Here is a 22402-nt window from a genome sequence, read left to right as displayed (position 1 = left end):
TACCCACTCATTAGTTGATGGACATTTGGTTGTTTCCACTTACTGGCTATTACAAGAAATGTTGCTACAAACATGTACAATTCTTTTGTTCAGATGCTTTCACTTCTCTGGAATATATAACTAGGAGTGAAACTGTTGGGTCACATGGTAACTATATGTGTAATCATCTAAGGAACTGCCAAATTGGTTTTGGAAGGCCTGTACCATTTTGCATCCCTGCCAGCAGTGTACAAGGGGCCTAATTTTCACACAGTCTTACCAATTCTTATGACCTGTCTTTTTGGTCACAGCTATTGCTAGTGGGTGTGAAGCGGTATCTCATTGTGGTTTTGATTTATATTTCCTTAATGTCTAAGGATATTGAACACCTTTCACATGCTTACTGACCATATGTATATCTTCTTTGGAAAAATGTCTATTCAAATTCTTTACCAATTTCTTAATTTGTCCTTTTATTATTCAGCTATAAGAGTTCTTTATATTTTTTGGGTAGTAGTTCCTTATCAGTTGTATGATTTATGAACCTTTCAACTATTCTGCAGGTTGCCTTTCCACTTTCTTCATGTTCCATTTGCAGCACATTTTTAATTCTGATATAATCCAATTGATAACTGATCTGTTTTTTTATCTTATGGTCTATGTAAATCTTGTTTCTTTTTTTTTTTTGGCATTCTTCTTCATTTTGGACACTGAAAAGATTGGAATCACATCTGTGGCTGACTATTGGTGCTTTTTGTTTGTTTTGCTTTGTGCTCCAATTCCCAAGCATAGTTATTTTATTTCATTGTGCTGTATGTATACTGTAATTTACTCCAGCCCCTCTTGGAACAAGGTGGGGCATAAATAAATATATGGAATAAGGTCATATGGGCTATAGTTGACTGAAAACTCTCCAAGTAAAGTTATATGAACAATAAAAGGTCTTATTCGGCTAATGCTCCAGAGTTTGCCAATGAACCTACGGAACTGAGATTCTAATGGAAAAATAAACTCAGTTCCTGTTAATCAGTAAGACAGAATAAGAAGCTCTAAAAAGTTGGCTCCAACTTAGTATTTTTCTTCTTACACATTCCTGAATGTGTAAGAATGTGTAAATATACATATATTTACACCTGTGTTACTACCATCCAGATAGTGATACAGAGCATCCCACTGCTCCAGAAGTCCCTATGTACCTTCTGGGCCAATATTCTCCCACCACAGGAAACACCATTCTGATTGCACTTACCACTGACCAGTGTGCCTGCTCTTGAACATCACATAAATCAGAGTCAGTGTTCTTTTGAGTCTAGATTTTTTAGTTCACCATAATGCCTGTAAGATTTAACTATGTTTTGACATATGTTCAAAATGTTATTTTTTATTGCTGAGTAGCATTCTACTGTATATAACACATTTATCTATTCCACTATTTATTGATGGATACTTGGGTTGTTTCCCATTTGGGGCTATTATGAATGAAGTTAAGGTGAACATTCTAATGCACATCCTTTGGTGGACATCAGCAGGTGTGGCATTGCTGGGTTACAGAGTAGACATATTTTGCTTTACTACCCAGTAAACAGTTTTACAATGTGGCCGAACCAATTTACACGCCTGTCAGAAATGCATCTAGTTCTAGCTCTCCACAAACTCATTAACACTTGGTATTGTCAGACATTTTCATTTTGATGTCCTCTTTTGTAAAGTGCCAGTTAAAAAATCTTTTGGCCATTTAAAAAACAAACTGGTTGTTTGCATTTTTCTTATTGGGTTGTGTAGTTCTTTGTCTATTATGTTCTGAATACAAGTCCTTTGTCAGATGTATGTATTGGAAAAATCTCCCAATTTATGGCTTGCCCTTTCCCTTTCTTTATTAAAATTTTTTTTCATTTGTTTTTTAGAGAGAGGGGAAAGGAGAAACATCGATTTGTTGTCCCACTTATTTATGCATTCATTGGTTTCTTCTTTAAAAATTTTATTTTAGAAAGAGGAGAAGGGTGGGAGAAGGAGAGGGAGAGAAACATTGATGTGCAAGAGAAATATCAATTCGTTTCCTGTCACACGCCCCCAGACCAGGGACCTGGCCCGCAACCCAGGCCAGTGCCCAGACTGTTCAGTTCGCAATTGAGGCCCAACCCGCTGAGCCACACCAGTCTGGGGCCACGGGTTGCTTCTTGCATGTGCCCTGACTGGAGATCGAACCTGCATCCTTGGTGTATCGAGACAATGCTCTCACCCACTGAACTACCTGGTCGAGGCCTGCCTTTTCCCTTTTTTACGCATGTGTTTTTGTAAATAGAAATTCTTAATTTTAATAAAACTTAATTATTTTTTTTCTTTTATGGTTAGGACTTTGTGCTCTATTTAAGGCTCTATCTACCCTAGTGCCTACTCTCCATACTTTCTCTTAGGAGTCTTACTGTTTTACCTTTTACATTTAAATTATAATTCATTTTGAATTAATTTTTGTAAATGGAGAGAAGGGTCAAGATTCATTTTTTCCCTCAAGATAAACATCCAATTGCTCCAATAACATTTATTGAAAGAAGCTCCAATTTAAAGAATATTTATTTTAGTCTGTACTTAAGAGTTGATATACAATATTACATTAGTTTCAGGTGTACAACACAGTGATTTTACGTTTACATACCTTACACTGTGATCAGCACAAGTCTAGTAACCACCTGTTACCACACAAAGTTATTGTGATATTGACTATGTTCTCTGTGTTGTACATTATATCCCCATGACTTACTTATTTTATAATTACAAGTCTGTACCTTTATTTTGCCTTCACCTTTTTGCCCATCCCTCTAATCCCCCTGCCCTCTGGCACCTATCAGTTTGTTCTCTGTATCTATGAGTCTGTTTGTTTTGTTGGCTCATTTGTTGTTTTATCATGTTTCACATATAAGTGAAATTACATGGTGTTTGTCTTTCTCTGACTTATTTCACTCAGCACAATACCCTCTAGGTTCATCCATGTTGTTGCAAACGGCAAGATTTCATTCCTTCTCACCGAGGAAGCCCCCATTTTTCATTTCACACTGACTGCTAGGTAACAGGGTGCCCCTCCCTTCAGAGGCGCATTTCTTACACTCACCAGTCTCGATCATCTGCTTTCCTCCCGAGAGGACACCCAGGGGGAGTGTACCTGTAGGAGTCAGGCCCTTGAGAGTCAGCACGCTCTCACTCTCCTCCCTGCAAAGGGAGATCAAAGCCCTGGGTTAGAGACAGCGTTCCCTTGCTTCAGCAGTCCAAGGGCACTTGAAGGACGTGAAGATGCAAAGAGATGGAAGACAGGCTCTCCTTCTCCCTCCCCTTCTCTGACCCAGAAACAGGATGTTTTCTCTCCATATTCCAATTTTAAAGAGTCTGCCAGGTCTTACTTTTCAATTAACGACACTTCATAACCAGGTGCTCTTCCAGTGCTTCCCATGTATTATCTTATTTAATCCTCGTACAAACCACATAAAGCAGGTCTTTTATTACTCTTTTACGACAAGAAAAATGAGGCATAAGATCACACGGCCAAGAAGAAGTAGAGCCAGGATGTACACACAGGCACTCTGGCTCCAGAATCCACACTAAACCACTACCTTTGAGCTGGTACCAAGTGAATGTTCGCCAGAACATTTCCGGTCATTCTAACATGTAGGTCCAATTCTAATCAGCACTTGGTCTACAGTTCTAACACCAACATCCAATTCTAAAAAAACTGTTAGGAAATCAACTTCTAATTTACTCTCAAAATGCTTTCAGCCCACACAGTAATGACTCAGCCTTACCGAAGAACTGCAAAGACCCGCGCCATCTTCCCAATGGCTCTGATTTTATTCTTGATGATCTCCTTCCGCACTGTCGTGCCTCCTTTGAGAATACAAAGAATAAGTGAGTTAAAGGAATGTGTTAACAAGTTAATTCTTTTAAGTGCAGGATGAAGTATCTTTCTAAGTTAAAGAAACTGTTATCTAAAATAAAGAAATCAAGGCCTAAGTTTGTTTAAACAAACAAAAATCCCAGGAAGTTCTAAGGAGCAAGAGAAAAAAATAACCCAGAAGAGAAGAAGGTGAAATGAGCAGTGGAGGGCCCACAGGGGCACGTTTATGAGAGGTAGGAACTGATGTGCGGCTCTGAAAAGCGGAACACAGAGAAGAGTGTAACACACGCATATAAACAAAGACAGCTGCTACAGCAGAGACCTTTTTTGAGATGCTGTGGGCCACCACAGGGTGCAGGACTGGGCCTGCACATGCGTGGCAAGTGATGATGTGGGCAATTGCCTTCTGCATGTGAACACAACACACAGCTAGCTCTCCAGGACTTAGGGAGGGCTACTTTCACTCTACAGTCCTCACTTACAAACTGGTGAGTTACGGTACTTCCTGCTATCGACAACTGTGTAGTACAAATTATGATGATGGGTTAAGGTTTTTGTTTGTTTGTTTGTTTTTTTAATAAAGCGACATCACAAAAGTTATCAAGACTTTATGGCCTTTTCTCATCTAGATTCAGGAAACAGCTCACACACGAGAAGCCAAGGTCCAGCACACATCAGGTGACCACATTCAAAAGCCAGGAAAAGAAACATGGCCCTTCCTCCTTCATCCCCACCCCCAGCTCCCAGTGTCCTGTGCAGAATCATATAGCGAGTCCAGAGAAAACATATACATCAAAAAAGAAAGGGAGGATGGAGAGCCTGTTTGAAGTTATTCAACTACAACTAAAAACATCTAACTAATAGTGTAGTGGGACAGGCAGCGAATATTAAGCTCTTAGCACATTTTAGTCAGATACCTTTCTGATAGCTTGAAATGTAGTGATCTTTTGGGAGAAGAGACATCAAGAAACAAGGAAATGAAGACAAATATGAGAAGAGCAATTTAAGTTTACATGGAAGAGAGAAAAAAAATCAAAGTGAAATGCAATGAGAGAAGCAGGTTACTTATCAGCTTACAAGAGATATTGTTGGTATCATGACAGATGTTAAATTAGACTTGTCAATCGTTTTTCCACTTAAATGTTTATAGTTTTATATTAAGTCACTCTATTATTATCCAACATGTTCTATCCCCCTCAAAAGATATTATTTGTGGAACAAATGATGCTGAAAACAAGGAACAGAAATATGAAGGACAGCACGAACAGCTTACAAATCTCTTTTAACAGGCGCATTATGTTTTTATTTAATGGATTCAATATCTTCCCATATCTTTCTAGGGATATTACAGATTTTCCTTTTTTAAGTTTTATATTTGCTTCATAATCTCAAGTTCATTCAAGTTGCTTTCTTCTGTTTTTGTTGTAGTCTCTCTTGGAGATTTTCTTGAGAATCTGGCAATCCTGAATGTTTGCTCGTGATTAAGAGGGAGGGGTTCAGAAGCTCTCAGAGCTGGCAGATGGACTGCAGACTTGGAGCTTTATGGAGTGATCAGAGTGGGCCTGTTTTCGGGAATCCTCTCTGTCGGTATTGAGTATAATTATGTTGAGCACGGTCCTGATGTCCTCAATTACATCCCCAGGCCAGAAATTCTTTGGTTTACCCTTTTTAGAGATTACTCTCCAGACTTGGAGAAGAGGCAATTGCCCACTGGCAACCAGGACTTCAACTGCCCTTCTGAAAGCTTTCACCCAGTCTCCTTATTTTAGCTCGTGCCCATCTCCCCTGCCCCGCCCCACAGTCCCCAATTCTCACAACTAGTGCTACCAGTTCCTTCGCTTTTTGAGGATTCTGTGCTGGAATTCCTTATTGCCCACCAGTAAGCTGAACTTCAGCTTTCTTCAATCAGCTAAGTCTGTTAATACAATACAAATTCATTTGTTTTCCAGCTTCCAAAAACTCCTGTAAGAATCTCTGCCTGTTGGTAGGTTTGTAACTTTTTAAAGCTTTTTTTATTGTGACGGATGATAAACATACAGAGAAGTATACAAAATAAACATGTAACCTAGTGATTTATTAGAAAGCAAATGGCCATCTAGTCACCACTCAGGTCAATAAACAGACAACTGACAGCACTCCAGATGCCCCTTGAGCCCCTCCTAATAGTCTCTCTACGCCCCCCAAAATTATTCTCTTGAATTTTATTGAAATCACCTTCTGGCTGTTCTTTACAGTTGGACCATGTAAGCATGCATCCACAAACACTCTGGTTTTCATCATTTTTGAACCTTATGTAATTGGAACAATCAAATATGTGTATTTGCATCTAGCTTCTTTTGCTCAGCATTGTAAGCTTCACCCATACTTTCCCTGCTGCTGGAGATCATGATCATTACTGCATGCAGTTCCACTATGTGAATATGCCACCACTTACTTCTTACATCAGTGGTCATTTGGGCTGATTCTAATTTTTGGCTATTCTGAATTAGGCTGCTATGAATATTCCTGTGAATTTCTCTTCACTGCATGAATTTCTGTTAAGTATATTCCTAGGATTAAAATGCTCAGTTGTAAGGTACATATATGTTCAACTCTGGATAACAGTTTGGCATTAACTACTCAAGTGGATGCACCAACTTATACTTTAGTGTCTAAATTGGTGCATCCACTGCTTCACACCCTGGTCAACACTTGGGGTTATCATCTTTAATTTTAGACAATGTGATGGGTGTCTAAATTCATCCACTGTTTTAATCTGTATTTTCATAATTACCAATGTGGCTGAATACCTTTTCATACTTTTACTGGCCATTTGGATATCCTCTTTCATGAAGTGCTTGTTCAAACTCATCTGACTGATCTCTATGTAGCTTCTCATATATTCTGGCAAGTGAGCCCTTTGTCAGTTGTGCTGCAAACATCCCCTCCCACTCTTAGTACAGTCTTCCGACAAACACAAGTCCTTATTTTTAACACAGTCCAAGTTATTCATAGTGTCCTATGTGCTTAGCGCTCTTTGCATCTCGTTTAAGAAATGTTCCTCTACCCCAAGGTCAAGAAGATATTCTATATTATACTGTAAACACTAGAAGCTTTATTGTTTTGCCTTTCATATTTGAATGTATTAATCCACCTGGAATTTATTTTTCTGCTTGGAATATGACAGAGGTTTAATTTTTACTCAAATAAATATCCCCAGACCATCTATGAAAAATGCCATCATTTTCCCACTACTCTGCAGTGCCACCTCTGACATAAATCCAGGGTCCCTATATGTGTGGATCTATTGTATTTCTAGATTCTCTATTCTGTTTTAGTGTTTCTCTGTCCTTGCACTAATCATTCTAATTACTCCACCTTTATAGTAACCTTTGATATCATATCGAACAAGACCTCCCACCTTTTTCTTCTTCAAGACTATTTCCATATGAACTTTAAAATTTAACCTTAGTATTTCCAATAAATTTCAGAATCAAATTATTAATATTTGACTATGAATCCATAGATCAATTTGGAAATAATTTATATCTTTACAATACTGAATCTTCCAATAATCCATGAATATGATATTTCTTTCCATTTATTTAAATTGCTTCAATTTTTCTAACAATATTTTATAGTTTGTTGCTTTATCACACATCATTTGTTAGATTTATTATAAATGGCATCTTTTAAAAATTTCATATTTTTGTTGCTGGTAAGTAGAAATACAGATGATTTTTACTTACTGACTTTGCATCCAGTAGCTTTTACTACCTGCACTTATCAATTCTAATAATTAATCCATAGACTCTTTTAAATTCCCCTGTACATATCATATCATCTATAAAAAGAGACAGTTTTATTCCTTTCTTTCCAATCTTTATACCTTGTATTTCTTTTTCCTGCTTTATTGTATTAGATACAACTTCTAATATGATATGGTATAGAGGTATTGATAGATATCATCCTTGTCTGTCAGATTAAAGAACTCTCTAAATCAAGATTAAGAGATCCATTGTAAATGAAAGATTAAACTTATCTAATGCTGTTTCTATATCTACTGAGAAAATATGCTATTTCTTTATTTTTTATGTAAATACAAGGAATTATTCTAATTTTTAAAATAAAATTTAAATTTTTAGAATAGTTTTAGCTGTATGTAAAAGACAGTATAGAGATTTCCCTTATACCCCTTATCCAATTTCCATTATTATTAACTATTTCCACTATATATATTCCAATATGCTAATTAAATTTTGAATGTTAAATCTTCTAAGATTTTTAGAATACATCAACTTGGTTGGGTGGCATAAATCTTTTATGTATATTGTTAAGTTTCAACTTGCCAGTCAGAAAAAGTTACAGTAAACTGAACAGGAGCTAACTAGAAGAGAAAGGGAGAAAGGAGGCTTGCGTAAATACATTTCATGGAGAGAATCTATCATATGGGTATAGCATAACTGATTTACCCTTATCTCCACTGAGGGACATTTAGATTGCTTTGAATCTTTTGCTACTACAGACAATACTCCAACAAATAATTCCATATACAATTTTTGGCATCATTTTGTAAGCATAGCTTTATGATATTCAAAAATCCTCTCTTAATATATAAAGAATTCATAATAATGTCTATTTCCACTGAATATAACTTTTACTAAATCTATTTCTTACCTATTTCACCTTCTGCTAACTTAAACTTTTAATTTTGTTTTAATTTTTTCCTGGCTGCACTTTTTGCTCAAGACTCTCTTCCTCATGGTGTTCTCCTATCTCATGCACAAAAGTGCTCACAACCTCTGTATGACCTGCACTGCGCCTTCCAGGTGGACTCTGAAGTACAGGTATGTGGAGGACCCTCCTCTGTATTCTCTGAGTAAGCTAGGCTTTCTCCACTATGTAGACGGTTTATCCTAGCAGTTGAGTGAACACCTTATCACAGAGAATGAGACAGCTAGATGTTTGTGCTCAGATGCCACCATCTTTCCAGAATCTTCTGCATTCTCAGATAAATTAGGACCTACCTTTAAAATCAAACCTCCCATAACACACTAGGAAAAACACACTTGGCTACACATGCAACAAAATGTTACTGTGTTAAGATCCCTCACAGGCCAATAGGAAGAAAAACAAACAAGCAAAAGGTATGAACTGACAACTCACAGAAGAGAAATAAATGGGGTCAATAACACAAGAAAAAAATTTTCAATAGTCATCATAAAAATACAAATTAAAATTAAAGAAAACCACACTATAATATAATAAACAGTGTTGGGGAAAGCACTGTGAACTATGCATCACACACACAATGGAAACCAGTACAGCCTTTCTATAGGTTATCTGTATCCAATTCAAAGTTTTAAGTACTAATCGACACAGATTACTTTCTAAAAATTTATTCTATGGAAATAATCAAGAAAGTGTTATTGTTCATTTCCTAATATTATTTTCTTTCCTTTCATACCACAGATCAACATATGACATATTTATTGTCTATCTTCCCTCCCCTAGAACGTAAGCTTATTGAAAGCAAGGAACAAAACAGTACTTGAGACATAATACCAAGCATATAACAAAGGTTGGTTGTTGACAGAATATGCAAAGATTTATCTGTAAGAGTTCAAAACTATGGGCTTAAAACAAAAGCTGGAAAAAAATACAATATCTAACAGCAGGGGATTGATTAAAACAAAGAATAACTGGCATGAACAACTACATAGCCATTAAAAATTAGTCTACAAAAAAAGAGTAAATGTCATGGTACTATCACATGACCTCATTTTTGTTAGAAAGAAAAAAGAGTGGACGAAAATATATGCAAAGATAAAAGCCAACACAGTATATACATCAGGATGTTATCAGTGGACATCTGAGATGATGGGATTATGGGTGCCTTTTTTTTTTCTCTTTCTTTCTGTCTTATTTGCAAATTCCTTCCTGTATTTTTCCTTTTTTTTTTTTTACATTGAACACAATTCTTTTTTTTAATAAGAAAAAAATTATTCAAAACTCATTCAGACCAAAACCAAAACTTCTTCTTTCCTAGTTCAGATGAGGAAAAGGAAAGTTTACCTTCAATTTCATCATCGGAAATCAACTCATCATCAGAGCATATGTTGAGAATGTTAACCAGCATTTCTGTGACTGTAAGATAAAACAAAATAGCCCCAAATTTGAACAATTAATATGGACTTTCTCCAAAATGATGTGGATATCTAAATGAACATACTTGTTAAATAAACACAGGTAAAAATGACTTGTCTTTGGGCTATTAAGAGTAGCTACCGGGTAGCAATATATGTAGGCCTTCTAGTTTATATAAAATTTGGGGAGATTACTTGCTCCAGTAACAGTCTGGCATCTTTGAAGATTCTATTGCATAATTACTTGATTTCATTAGACTACTATCCAGAGCCTTTCTTCACTGACAGGCACATGAAAAGGCTTCCTCCTATTTTGCAAAGAGGTTAAGCCACCCGGCCTGTGACCAAGAGGCTTATTTTATATTTGCATAGCTTATTTATATAGGTGCACAAATACAATTCTAAGAATAATATTTCCTTTAAACCTCTTTACTACTGAAGAAATCACTGAAGGAATAGTATAGTGACATGTTATTTTAACATCTTGATCACAGTAGGATAGCTACTCTAAGTTGATATTTAGAACAAGAAAAGCATAATGAACTAAAATTATAACTTAAAAGCCAATGAAGTAACATTTAAAAATATTTATTAAAAAAAGAAAGTTAGAGAACATTTCTGAACCATCAGGGGCTCGTGCAGATATGGAAGTGTGCTCTGGTCACTAGCTAAGACAACAGATGATCCATGCACTTTAGTTCTCTTACCTTTTTCTCCAACAAAAGGCAAAGACCACGTGAAAACGTCCATAAAGTTTGGAAGCCAGTAGGGGTGCGGAGAACAGTTAAACTGTCTGATATTCATGACGTTGTTTTCATATTTTAACACAGCAGCTAAAAAGGTAAAAAGCAAGAGAATCTGGCATCAAGGAACCTGACATGGCAACGGGTATACTCTGCACAGGGTCCACTAACCACAAAGAATTCAGGGACTTTCCACTTGTAAACTTGGGACTCAGTATTTAAGGGCAGATGGAAGATCTTAAAGCATTTTCCAACCACACAGAGCTCATGCTTTTCAGAATTATCCCAAGGAACAGAGTTACCTGAAGAGCAAAGGTAACTGAGCTCTGGAATTTCCCGGAGTCACAGGGCAGTAACTGCCTATAGAAACCTCAGGTTCTACCTGAGGGAAGCTGGTCATGCTTTCCCTTTATATGCTAAAGGGTTACAATCCCAGCTCTCCTTTGAGGGCAAACATCTCTCACTAAACAGTTAGTTTTGCTAGTCATTAGCCAGAGCCAAAGATTTTATAAACTCTCTGGGTGTTATCTGCAGGTGATAACTAAGAGTCATTTACAAGGTTCAAAAGTAGATTAAATGATCTCTACATACAACGGAGCGGATAAAAATGCCCATCTCTCCCATATACAGTCAATATATTGCTAAACTCTATGTTTAATATTAACCAGTTCATAAATTTGTACATATACTGTGGTACCAAACTTATTTTCTTTATATTTTAAAAGTTTTAATATCCAATTCCTTTGCCTTCACCATTAGCAAAGCAATGTTGTATGTATTATTCTCTTAATTAATTCTTACTGTGATCATAAATAGAACCAGGATATAACAGCTCTCTAGCAATGACAGTTGGGGGTTATCTACCGGTTCTTATTTCTTTGCTTATTATAGAATAGCCTAGTGCTCTCAAATTTAGATTACTGAATGTCTAAAATGTACACCATAGATTATAAAGAAAAAACATGAAAATAGAATCTCTAGCTCCTAAAAACCTAACATTGACCACAATGTACTTGTTCCACTATTTTCATGTACCATGCATTTTATTTAGGTGACATGACCATATTCAACTATTTAACAATTCCCTCAGGAAAAGGGGTGGGAGGTAGGTCTCAACAATGGATGATTAAAATTGGAGCTTAAAAACTGCTCTGTGGTATGTTTCCAGTAGACACAAAAAACAGAAATAGAAGTCTTTAAAATCATGACTTAAAGGTCTTTCATATAATCGGGGGAACTAAGAAATGCCTGTTGGTGCTGAGACCTGCTGCCTTTTCCAGGAAAAGAGGAGCGTGCGCAGGGAGTAACGGAGCACCACCAGAAATTATTTCAGGTGCCACATTTCCTGCCTTTTCCCTTAAGAAACCTCCAAGGGGAAGAAGACTGTTTCAAGATCAAGTTACCAATAAATAGTGTCAAAGCCGACAGAAAACCGGTGGAATGGACTGTGACTTGAAAGTTTACTACAGCAATAATAAAAATAAAACCAAGAATAAAACCAGATTTGAATGGGGCAAAAAGTGAGCTGGCAGTTAGTCAAGTGGCTCCTGATTTAGGTGACATGTTCCAGCTCTGCACATGATAAATCCAGACTTCACACATGAAGACCGGAACCAAAGTGACCCTGAGGAAGCTGAACAACACAAGCAGTGCATACCATTTGTAAGGGAGGAGGTGAGAACAAAACCAAGCCACTAATATACTGGAAATATTAAGGGAAAAAAATAAGAAAAAACTGGAATTAGGGAGAAATAGTTGCTGTAGGACAGTTAAGACTCAGAAAAGGATGACAAGAGGTAAAAAGAAAACATAAAGCTGGGAAAGAACTTAAGTCAAAAAAGTGTTTTTTTTTAAATGAACAGCAAGTCATTGAAGGGTATACTGAGATGACTGATCCAAATTCGGTTTAAATGTGGTGTGCCAATTCAGTTTATTTTTAAATAGTCAATAGTACATATACAGTGGATCTCTTTTAAACTTTTTTCCCCAACTGCATGTACAAGGTATGGCTATAAAGCAATGAGACTTAAGAAACCATCAGCTACAAACACACAGACCTTATATATTAGATGAGCATGGTCCTTTGATATGATCACATCAGGCACAATAATAGTAAAATGGTATAGCATTATAGCAGTTTACGGTTTCACAATTTTAATTTCATTTTTATTATCCCAACCTATCCTCAACAACCCTATATAACAGGTATTTTAAAGATAAACTGAGGCTCAGGGAAGTGTTGCTCAATGTGAAGTAAACTTAACTGTGAATTTAAAATGAAGCCGGACTAGCCCAGGCCTTCTGACTCCTAGCTCAGTTTCCTTTTCCATACACCTTGCTGCCTCACCATGTATTTAATCCAAAGATGCTGCCATTACTCAAAACGTTTTTGGAACTCCTCTTTTGGAATTGCCTCCAGAGCCATTTTATAAGCAACACAAGGAAAACCAGTCTCATTACCTTATAATCATACCTTGTTTCTAACCCCAAATGATACTGGCTAGCTTGATTACTCACCTTATTTATCAGTCTTCACTCCGAATGACTTTTGACAGTTCCAAAAATCAAATCCACCCTCAAAGGACGAAGATTTCCCATCACTGTGGATATTATCAAAAGACTATGTCGCAGACTCTGAAGGCAATGCCAAAAGAGGAGTTCCAAAAATGTTCTGAATGATGGCAGCATTGTTGGAATAAGCATATAGCCTCCCAAGGTTAACTATTTAAAGGGACAATACTCATTTGGGTATATACATTCTGGCATGTTCGTTTAAAAGTTCTATTATTTTATAGTCATACTTTATAAACAACAACATAGTTATAGGGACATGAAACTTTAAGGTGAACCACTGTTCTGAAACAAACTTAGGAACTATGACTCATAAAAGTTAAATTAAAAAAAAAGACTTTAATTATAGGATAAAGTTTTACAAGTAGAATTTTGTACTGAAGGCATCTATACATCTAATGCTCTTTTTCTATATGGGAAGGTGAAGTTTAGGGAGATTATGTGACTTACCTAAAGTCACAGTATTAGTTTCTGGAAGGGCTTGGACTAAATTAAGATTTTTTCCTCCACTTTTTGTATATTATTCATTCTAACTGTTCTTGTTGAAGAACAAGAGCAAAGACAGCTTAATAATTCACAAACATTAAAACACCAAATGGTAATACTTTATTGAAATATTGTTATAAATAAATTAAATTCACTGAAACCAATAATTTATGCTGATGGTTCTTACTTTAACCTGGAATAATTTATTCTTCTTATATTTTGATTTAGTAGTACAAACCAGACCTATTATGATTGTTATTTATACGTACAAATAGCCCAATAATTTCTAGGAGATGAAAATAAAGCAGTAGCCTAAATTCTGAGTTTCTTGGCCTTTATTTCAATTAAAATCTTTTTCCCTTATTTAAAGTTTATATATATATCAATATTAAAATATTTTTTAATATAAATATTAAAAACATATATACACATACATATGGTTAAACCAGAGCTCACATTTCTCACAAATTCAAACTCAAATAGTGCCGGACTCCTTTACCTTTATTGTTATAGACATCTAGGTAATTGGGGGCAGAGAAAATTGTAATGAGTGATGGAAAGCCTGTTGTCTGGCTCTTCCTGTACATTCGATACCTGGAAGAGAGAGGACAGCCTGTCTGTCTTGATATTAACAGAAAAACTCTGCAGTGATATATAGGACAGTTTTAATATAACTTACCCAGCATCTTGGGCTTCATGGGCTCTGATTATTGATAACAAATTATTATTGTGCAAAAAATCACAAACTGCAGGGTAACTGAAAAAGAAAATTAGAAAACATAAATCCAGAATTAGAACAACTGATTTTTAATAGGCGGAAGGGAATAACTTAGAATGGCATGAGCTGATTTTGTTTCAAAATTATAGCTTTTACAGACTACTGAACTTTTATTAATAGCTTAGCAATCATCATTCATTTTTCCATTTCACTAACATACCTCATTCTAGATCAAATACACAGATAATAGACAACCCTAGGACAGGAATGGGGCGCTCCTTCCTTTTAATTTTTTGTTTTAACCCATAACAATAATAGCACAACACTAAAAACTTTTCTTGCTATCCTGATATTAAAAAAGAGCAGCATGCCCCTGGCTGGTGTGGCTCAGTGGATTGAGTGCCGGCCTGCAGACCAAAAGTTCACTGGTTCAATTCCCAGTCAGGGCACACGCCTGGGTTGTGGCCAGGTCCTCTGCTGGGGGCATATGAGAGGCAACCGATCACCATTTCCCTCACACATCATGTTTCTCTCCTTCTCTTTCTCCCTCCTTTCCCTTCTCTCTAAAAGTAAATAAATAAACTATTTTACTGTGTGTGTGTGTGTACTTGTAGGTGCTAAAAACAGAACAAGCCGTTTTCAAACTGTCAAAACTGTTAGAAAAATTAAAAAACCTACTTAAAACTTCACAGGTAATATCAACACCAACATATTATTATGCAGTAATATTTTAGGCATAAATGCAAATATTATACCAACCTTATTCTAATGAAAGTATGATACTGGCATCTACTCCTAACATATTCTTTAGCACTATTTATCTTTCTGAATAACAAATACCTGATAAGAAGAACTAGAGAATACAAAACTATCCTGGAATTATCCAACTGTTATTTAGTTTATTTTTAAATCTTTGTTTGTAATTGTGCTCGTTAGCAAAAAAAAATTAACTTTTAAAAGAGGTTGTATGTACATTCACAAGGTATAAAATTGAAAGATACAAGAGGGGATACAATGAAATGCCTCTCCACTTCCTACTTCTATACTCCAGCTACCCTGGGCGCAGCCAATGCCCCTGGCTCCCTTAGTCCGCTTTCAGAGACTCAATTCATCTTCATGCAATTACCCACACACACAGGCACGTGCACACCCACCACAACTTCAGGAATATTATCAGATCGTACACATAGCTCTGCACTCTTATCTTTTTTTCACTTTTCTTTAGTGTTATTCCATACCAGTAAACAAAAAGTTTGCTTTCTTTTATTTATTTTTAAAAAACAGCCTCAATGCATTGTTGGGTATGTTCCATTGCATGTACCACAATTTACTTAACTCAGCTTCTAGTGAACGTTTAGGTTGTTTTACATCTTTTATCATAAATAAGGTAGCAATGAAGAACCTTGTTACAGACATTTAACAAATGTAAGTATAGTAATTCTACTTATTCACAGTAGCTACGCTCTGTAAAGTTGCTGCAGGATCTGCATCAGCGAATACTGAGTCACTGCACTGCTCCCAGGGGAAATACAGGGTTAGGATCCTGTGAGCGTCTGGTCACAACATTTTCATGAACCAATCAATAAATAACCTTGCTTTTATGTGTGTTCCTGAGTAAAGACACCTTATGTAATATTATATATATTGTTGATTCAGGAACATGGCCAACAACACGATAACGCATGCCTGAACCAAATTCATATAACATACAGGCATTTATAAGGCTGGCACATCACAGCCTTCTTGTTCTTGGAACACTAGACGGCACTTCAGTAGTATGCTTGCAGTTGTTTTAAACAGTGAAATAACCAACAAAAAACACGGAAAATGTTACACTAAATAGGTCTCAAAAAGAACACCTGCCTACAGATCTGAGAGCTGAAACAGAAGGCAGAGCAACTCCTCGTCCAACCTCCGCTGGGAACACGTGTGGGTGACAGATTTTTGGTTGCTCTGTATGCGTGCATGTCTGTGAATGACTGTGAAAGCGCTGTGGGCACTGATTTGGGGGTTACAAATAAATCTCAGCAAGTAGGAAAGCACACAAATTAGGATTTGTGGATAATGAAGATCAACTACACAGACAGAGGATTATGATTTAGAAGTAGAACTTCTGGGTCAAAGACCACAGGCATTTATAATTGAGAGACATTGCCAAGTTGACCTCCATAGAAATTGTACCAGTTTTTAGTGTGCTAACCATAAAGAAGTACTTTAAGCAATGTAAAGAAAGGTAAAATTTTGATGATTTCATCAATATCAGCCACTACTAAAGTTCCTTAAAGAATGTTAAAACTATGGTAAAATTGAGGCTTCTTACTTTTTGTATGTGGATTTCATTTAAAAAATGCACGATCGTAGGCAATTAACTGCTTTTTAGAGGACTAAATACATGTATTATTTGTCATAATAAAATATCAAGATGAAAGAATTGAGACTTCAAACTTCCCTACCTCTCCCTACTTTTGAGAGGCAAAGCACAATGAAAGCTTACATATGAGATTTAAAACAGCCAGCGTCCAGGAAATGGCCTGAGTTCACAAAGTCCTTGTTCTTTTTATATCTTTGCCTATACCAGTAGTTCCAAACGTGGAGAGCTTTTCAAAAAAACAATAACAGGATTCTCCTGTGTCAGGCCTACTGAACTGGAATGTCTTGGGGAAGTGCCAAGAAATCTTTTTTTAAAAAGTGTCTAGGTGATGTTTGGGAACAAATAATCTAGATCATTTAGAGTCAGACAACACAATGAAGTCCTGAAAGATGTTCTGCTCAATCATGTTCGGTATATTATACTTATTGGGCATAACATCTAATAAATATAAAAACAAAAGAAAGAAACAAAGAGTTTTCTGTCTTGTATTAATCAAAAAATTAAACATTGGGGGTGGAGGGATAGAGCAAAAAAAGAGAAAGAACTCATGGACACAGACAATAGTGTGGTGATTGTGGGGGAAGGGGGTGGGTGGAAGGGGAAGAGGGTATAAGGGGGATAAATGGTAAGATTAAAAATACAATAAAAAATAAACTATTAAAAAAAGAAAAAATTAAACAAATCTTTATACTACATGAATTCAAAATAAATTGACTAAACATACTGTCATTTCCTTTCCCAACTTCATAACTCTTAAAAAAAAAACAGATTTTATTTATTTGTTTTTATTGAGAGGGTAAGGGAGGAAGAAAGAGAGCGAGAGAAACATCAGTAGGTTACTTGTCATACGCACCCAAACCAGGAACTGAACCTGCAACGCAGGCCTGTACCCTGACCAGGAATCAAATCGGACCCAACTTCATAACTCTGAGGATCAGCTTACCTGTAAAAATAAGAGCACCCTCGGACAGTGTTGTGGGTATAGTGCTCCAAGGTCTTCTCATTGCCATAGTCCTCTGAGGGGTCAGACCAAAGCAGGTCACACACTGGCCCAAAGGCTGGAGGTTCTTTAAACCTGTCTAACTAGAAGACAAGCAAAAGCCAAAAGGAAAGAAATCATGAAAGCAAAAGAGCTTCTGAAAACTGGTATGGGAAAACAACCCTTCTGCCCACAAGAATGTATCAAGAGAGAAGGCTACAAGCCTCTAAAGGATTTTCCTGCAAGAAAACGAACATTTAAATTACATTGAGATACACAATTTATAGCATGTTTTTATAATACAGAGTAGGGCAAAAGTAGGTTTACAGTTGTTCATAGGGAAAACAATACAATACTAAATAAATAATACAAGAATAAACTTTTTTGTGTACTCACAACTGTAAACCTACTTTTGCCCTACCCTGTAATTTAAAAAAAAAGAAAAGAAAGAAAATTTCCTGTTTTCTAACCATTCTGTAGAAAAGGGCCTCTTACCTCCTAATCTTGCAAGTAGTATATAGTTATTTAATTTGAAAGGGATATCAACCGCTATTCAGATGCACTATTATTTAGAAACACTGTGTGAAATTCATTTCACCTGCCTGTGTGGGCCAATATTCCCATAACAGGAGGGGTTTTACAATGGTTCTGCTTGCTGTTCACCTCATTCCAGTGGCAACTTCTTTATTTTAAAGCACGCTAGTTTTATTTTGTAAAGGGCATTCATCCTTCTATGCAGTGGAAGCATTTCGATATAAGTTACTAACTTAAGCCTTTAGTCACTGCTGCTGTCGTTAAAAGCATTAAAACAAAACAAGTAACTAGAATAGCTGAATGCTAAGAAGGGGACTTATACTAGGTGGAATATAAAATCGATTCAGAATTGTAAAACCCAGGACTTACTATGTAAAAGAGAAATGCTGGTTATTTAAAAGACAATCAAGTAGCCAAAAAGGTTGTGCATACAGACACATCTCATACCCCGAGGAGAGTAACCAGTTTTATAAACAGAAAAACCTTTAATTTTAGTACCTACATGAGAGAGATGAGGTACACAAAGGTAGAGGAGTGATGATGGTAATGTAGAACGTAAGTGAAAAAAGACTGGTCATCTTTTCTCAATTATGAAGATACAGAATCCTGGAAATAATCACCAATCAAGAAGTGTAGCAGGTGAACTGTATCATCTAAAATGTCAAAGTCAATGAATTTCGGAGCTGGAAGGGTCTTCAGGCCATCTGTCTGACGTCCTCATTTCAGAGGATGAGGTAACTGATGTGGTCGAGCCCACACAGGAAGGGCAGGGCAGGGATTAGAACCCCGGCTTCCTTCCTCAGACACTGCTACAGAATTTACAGTTTCAGGAATATACTAAAAAAATGTTATGTTTCTAGTTGGTAAAAGCACAGATTTCATTAGAAATTACAGAAATTTTCTGGAACATATACAGCAAATTGTTAGCAGGCATTATCTCCCAATAATGAAATCACAGGTCATTTCCATTTTCTTACTTCTGATTGTCTTTAGAAGTTTTCACCAGTAAAGACATATTAGTTGATTGAAATAAAAAACAAGATTATATATATATATATGTGTGTGTGTGTGTGTGTGTGTATATATACACACACCATGAAAATAATGAAAGATTACTTACTTTCCTAATGTCATCTAAACAAGTAATTTCAGGTGACATCCCTCCATGTACACACAGAAACTGCTGATTTAACAGAGCAGCAAGAGGAAGACAGTCGAATGTATCCATACACGCATCATACACATGTTCTGAATATTTGATCCGACCTGTCAAAACAGGAAAAACAGTCAAAGGAAGAAAAGCTAAAATTCATCATGTATGAAAAAGGGTATACGCCAGAAGATTATGAATCTACTTCAACGCCATTTATTTCAGGCTAATTCAAAAACACGATAATCTTGATAATGGTATTTTTGAAAAGTTGTGGATAAAGAATAAACAAAATCGCTCTCATACTCTAAAGAGTGACCTTGGACTAACTTTCCAGCTCTGTTGTCCTGGAAGCCTGATAAGGTGAATGTCAGCTGTGTTATTAGGCAGTGTTGCTTATGGTAAAAGTTACACAATCAGCTGGCAGCAAGCTATAGCTTTGGGCTTCTCTTGAGTGCAGTGACTCAGAAGGTATGTCCCTTGTGGGACCCTGGAAGCTATGCCAAAAAAGTTTTGTGATGCAAGGGGCTTCTAAGCCAGGATGGCTCCCTAACAAGCCCAATGCGGATATTGTTTCCTTGCACCTTAGCTGTGACTTGGAGGGACTGAGGGAAAGGGAGGCAAGAGGCAGCAGACCTCTGGACTGCTTGTGCACTCCTGGGAGGACAATGCCACAGTAAAGGGACGTCTGGTGCTGCCCTTCCTGGACAGTCTCCTCCTAAGTAGATGGAGGTCAGGTGGACCTATGGTAGTCTTATGAATCTGAACATTTTGTTGAGTCTAAAAAGACCCCCTGGGAGTGCTAAAGATATATAAATACAAATTGGGAGTTTTCAAAGTCAATAAAATGTCAATAATCTTTGTTCATGACTTTTAGGTCTTTAAGCAAATTATGCCCTGGTTGTATTTTATGTAAAAATGTTCATCTGAATGAATTACATTTTGATGTGGTTGTCATATTGGGGCTACAGGACAAGTAAATACTCCAGGAAGCAGAAGGTGGGGTCTCCAGTTATAAAGAGCTCGTGAAATCATAGGGGAACGGGAAAATGGCTTTAGTTTAAAGAGAAGGAATGTTTTCTTCTTTGGCCTTGGATTTCAAAGTTGAGCCGTGACGGAAGGTGCGCGTCGGTGGGGCAGGGCAGTCACACAGGCGGCAGCCAGCCCCACAGAGCTGAGCGCCTTCCTCCTCCTAAATCTCTGTGATGACGAGACGGAGCCTGCAGGCTCTACACAACAGAGCCGTAGCAAGTGAGGCGATCCAGTCGGTAATTACATGTGTTTATTTTCTTCTTGTAATCTCCAAACTTTTAGAAAAGACTTATTTAAGTAGTAGTCAGAGCCTGGTCTTGGCAAGGCTTTGGCAAATCAAGGAAGGGTAACGGATCTGGGCCAGAGTGTCATACGTGGGTGGCAGGAATGATGAGAGAAATCCCTACAAGGGATGTATAAGCCAGTGGGCAACATAATGAGGTAATAAGGTTTTCCATCCTTGAATAAGAAGGTTCTCTTTATTGCTGATACGGGGTGACCAGGGTTTGCGGGCATTCTGTGTTACCATGACAACAGTTTAGATGATCTGTTTCACAATATATGCTGAATCTATTAGGACATCCCAGATAACAAGAGCCATGCCTTATGTATCTTTGTATCTCCTTATAATTACATCCTTATACTTTGCTTTGTATTGGAACACTATAAATTTTGGATTTTTCAAAAGCATACCCAGAATTGGCCAGAAAGTCTCTTGGAGAAAAAAATCAAACAAACAAAACCCCCATTTATCTGTGGCCAGTGATTGACTTTTTCCCTGAAAATCCTTACAGCCAGTTTTCTTTTGCTAACATCAATAAGGAATTCCTTTGGAAGAGTCCTAAGATTATATATATGCAAGAATTTACATTACTTATGAATTCATGCTCCGTAACACCATTTTTACATCAATAAAATGCCTTTTAACCCTAAGAATGACTCAAAAAAAAAAAAATCTTTAGTCTACTTCCAAAAGAATGCCAAATCTGGACAGCGATGGCAAGGAATACATTTTGTATAAAACAGAAAGTAACAAGTCAAATTAAGCAACAAGAAGTTCATGCTATATTAATACATGACCAAGATATATTATAAAACGTTACCATTTTTAAGTATATGAATATGTATATAAATACCTACATTTTTATTTTCTGACAGATTAAGTTGAAGATGACATCTATATTCTTCTTTGACTTAATTTAAGTTTTTCTAGATGGATACGTAATCTTCATAAAGTACTATTTATTATTTTATTAATTTGTTGAAGTCTTTCAGTGGGCTGCGCCACCGGTGAGCTGGCTGTGCAAGACCACACGGTGGCCAAGAGAACGGAGTCCAGACCCTGAGCGCCTGGATTTGAACCATGGCTCTGCACACCTACTAGCTGTGGTACTCTGGACAAACTACTTAACTCTCTGTGACTTGATTTCCTCAAGTATAAACTGGGCATAATTATAATACCTACCTGCATTATAAGGCTGCTGTGAGGATTAAAGGAGTTCATCTATGTAAAATGCTTTGAATAATGTTTGGCACACAGTAGGTACTACATAAGTTAACCAATAAAGGTACCTTATTTATTCCTCCCAGAAGCCCTATGAAGTAGGTACAATTGCTATCTTCACTAAAAAGCTGAGGAAGTTGGACTTACCCAAAGTTGCTACTAAGTGGCAGAACCTGTTCATGTTCTCAACGCCATGCAATACTCTTCCCAATCACTCTTTTTAAATTAAATATTTAATGGGAGAATCTAAATGGCGAAATATATAATTTCCAAAGGTTAAACTGGCTGACTCAAGCACTTCATTTTCATGACAAATGTTGAGATCTA

At 36.7% G+C, this 22402-nt stretch overlaps 1 protein-coding gene across 5 annotated transcripts in view; it reads right to left on the bottom strand.

The window, feature by feature from the left end:
• The window catches only part of PPP3CC (protein phosphatase 3 catalytic subunit gamma), a 79113-nt gene that overhangs the window by 3819 nt on the left and 52892 nt on the right, over positions 1–22402 (bottom strand). For 2 of the 5 annotated variants that reach the window (XM_090290122.1, XM_090290125.1), the window contains exons 5-13: positions 19510–19655; positions 17820–17959; positions 14467–14544; positions 14287–14381; positions 10695–10820; positions 9917–9988; positions 4780–4809; positions 3771–3852; positions 3086–3183 (exon numbers count right to left, since the gene is read on the bottom strand). In XM_090290122.1, the coding sequence (XP_090146248.1) occupies positions 3086–3183; positions 3771–3852; positions 4780–4809; positions 9917–9988; positions 10695–10820; positions 14287–14381; positions 14467–14544; positions 17820–17959; positions 19510–19655 (867 nt within the window). The remainder of the gene's footprint in view (positions 1–3085; positions 3184–3770; positions 3853–4779; positions 4810–9916; positions 9989–10694; positions 10821–14286; positions 14382–14466; positions 14545–17819; positions 17960–19509; positions 19656–22402) is intronic. The other 3 variants (XM_090290126.1, XM_090290124.1, XM_090290123.1) reach the window with 2 other exon arrangements.

The sequence above is a fragment of the Furipterus horrens genome, unplaced genomic scaffold (assembly GCF_987537825.1).
Source record: "Furipterus horrens unplaced genomic scaffold, mFurHor1.1.pri manual_scaffold_10, whole genome shotgun sequence".
Lineage (NCBI taxonomy): Eukaryota > Metazoa > Chordata > Mammalia > Chiroptera > Furipteridae > Furipterus > Furipterus horrens.
This window is presented reverse-complemented; position numbering and strand designations above follow the sequence as displayed.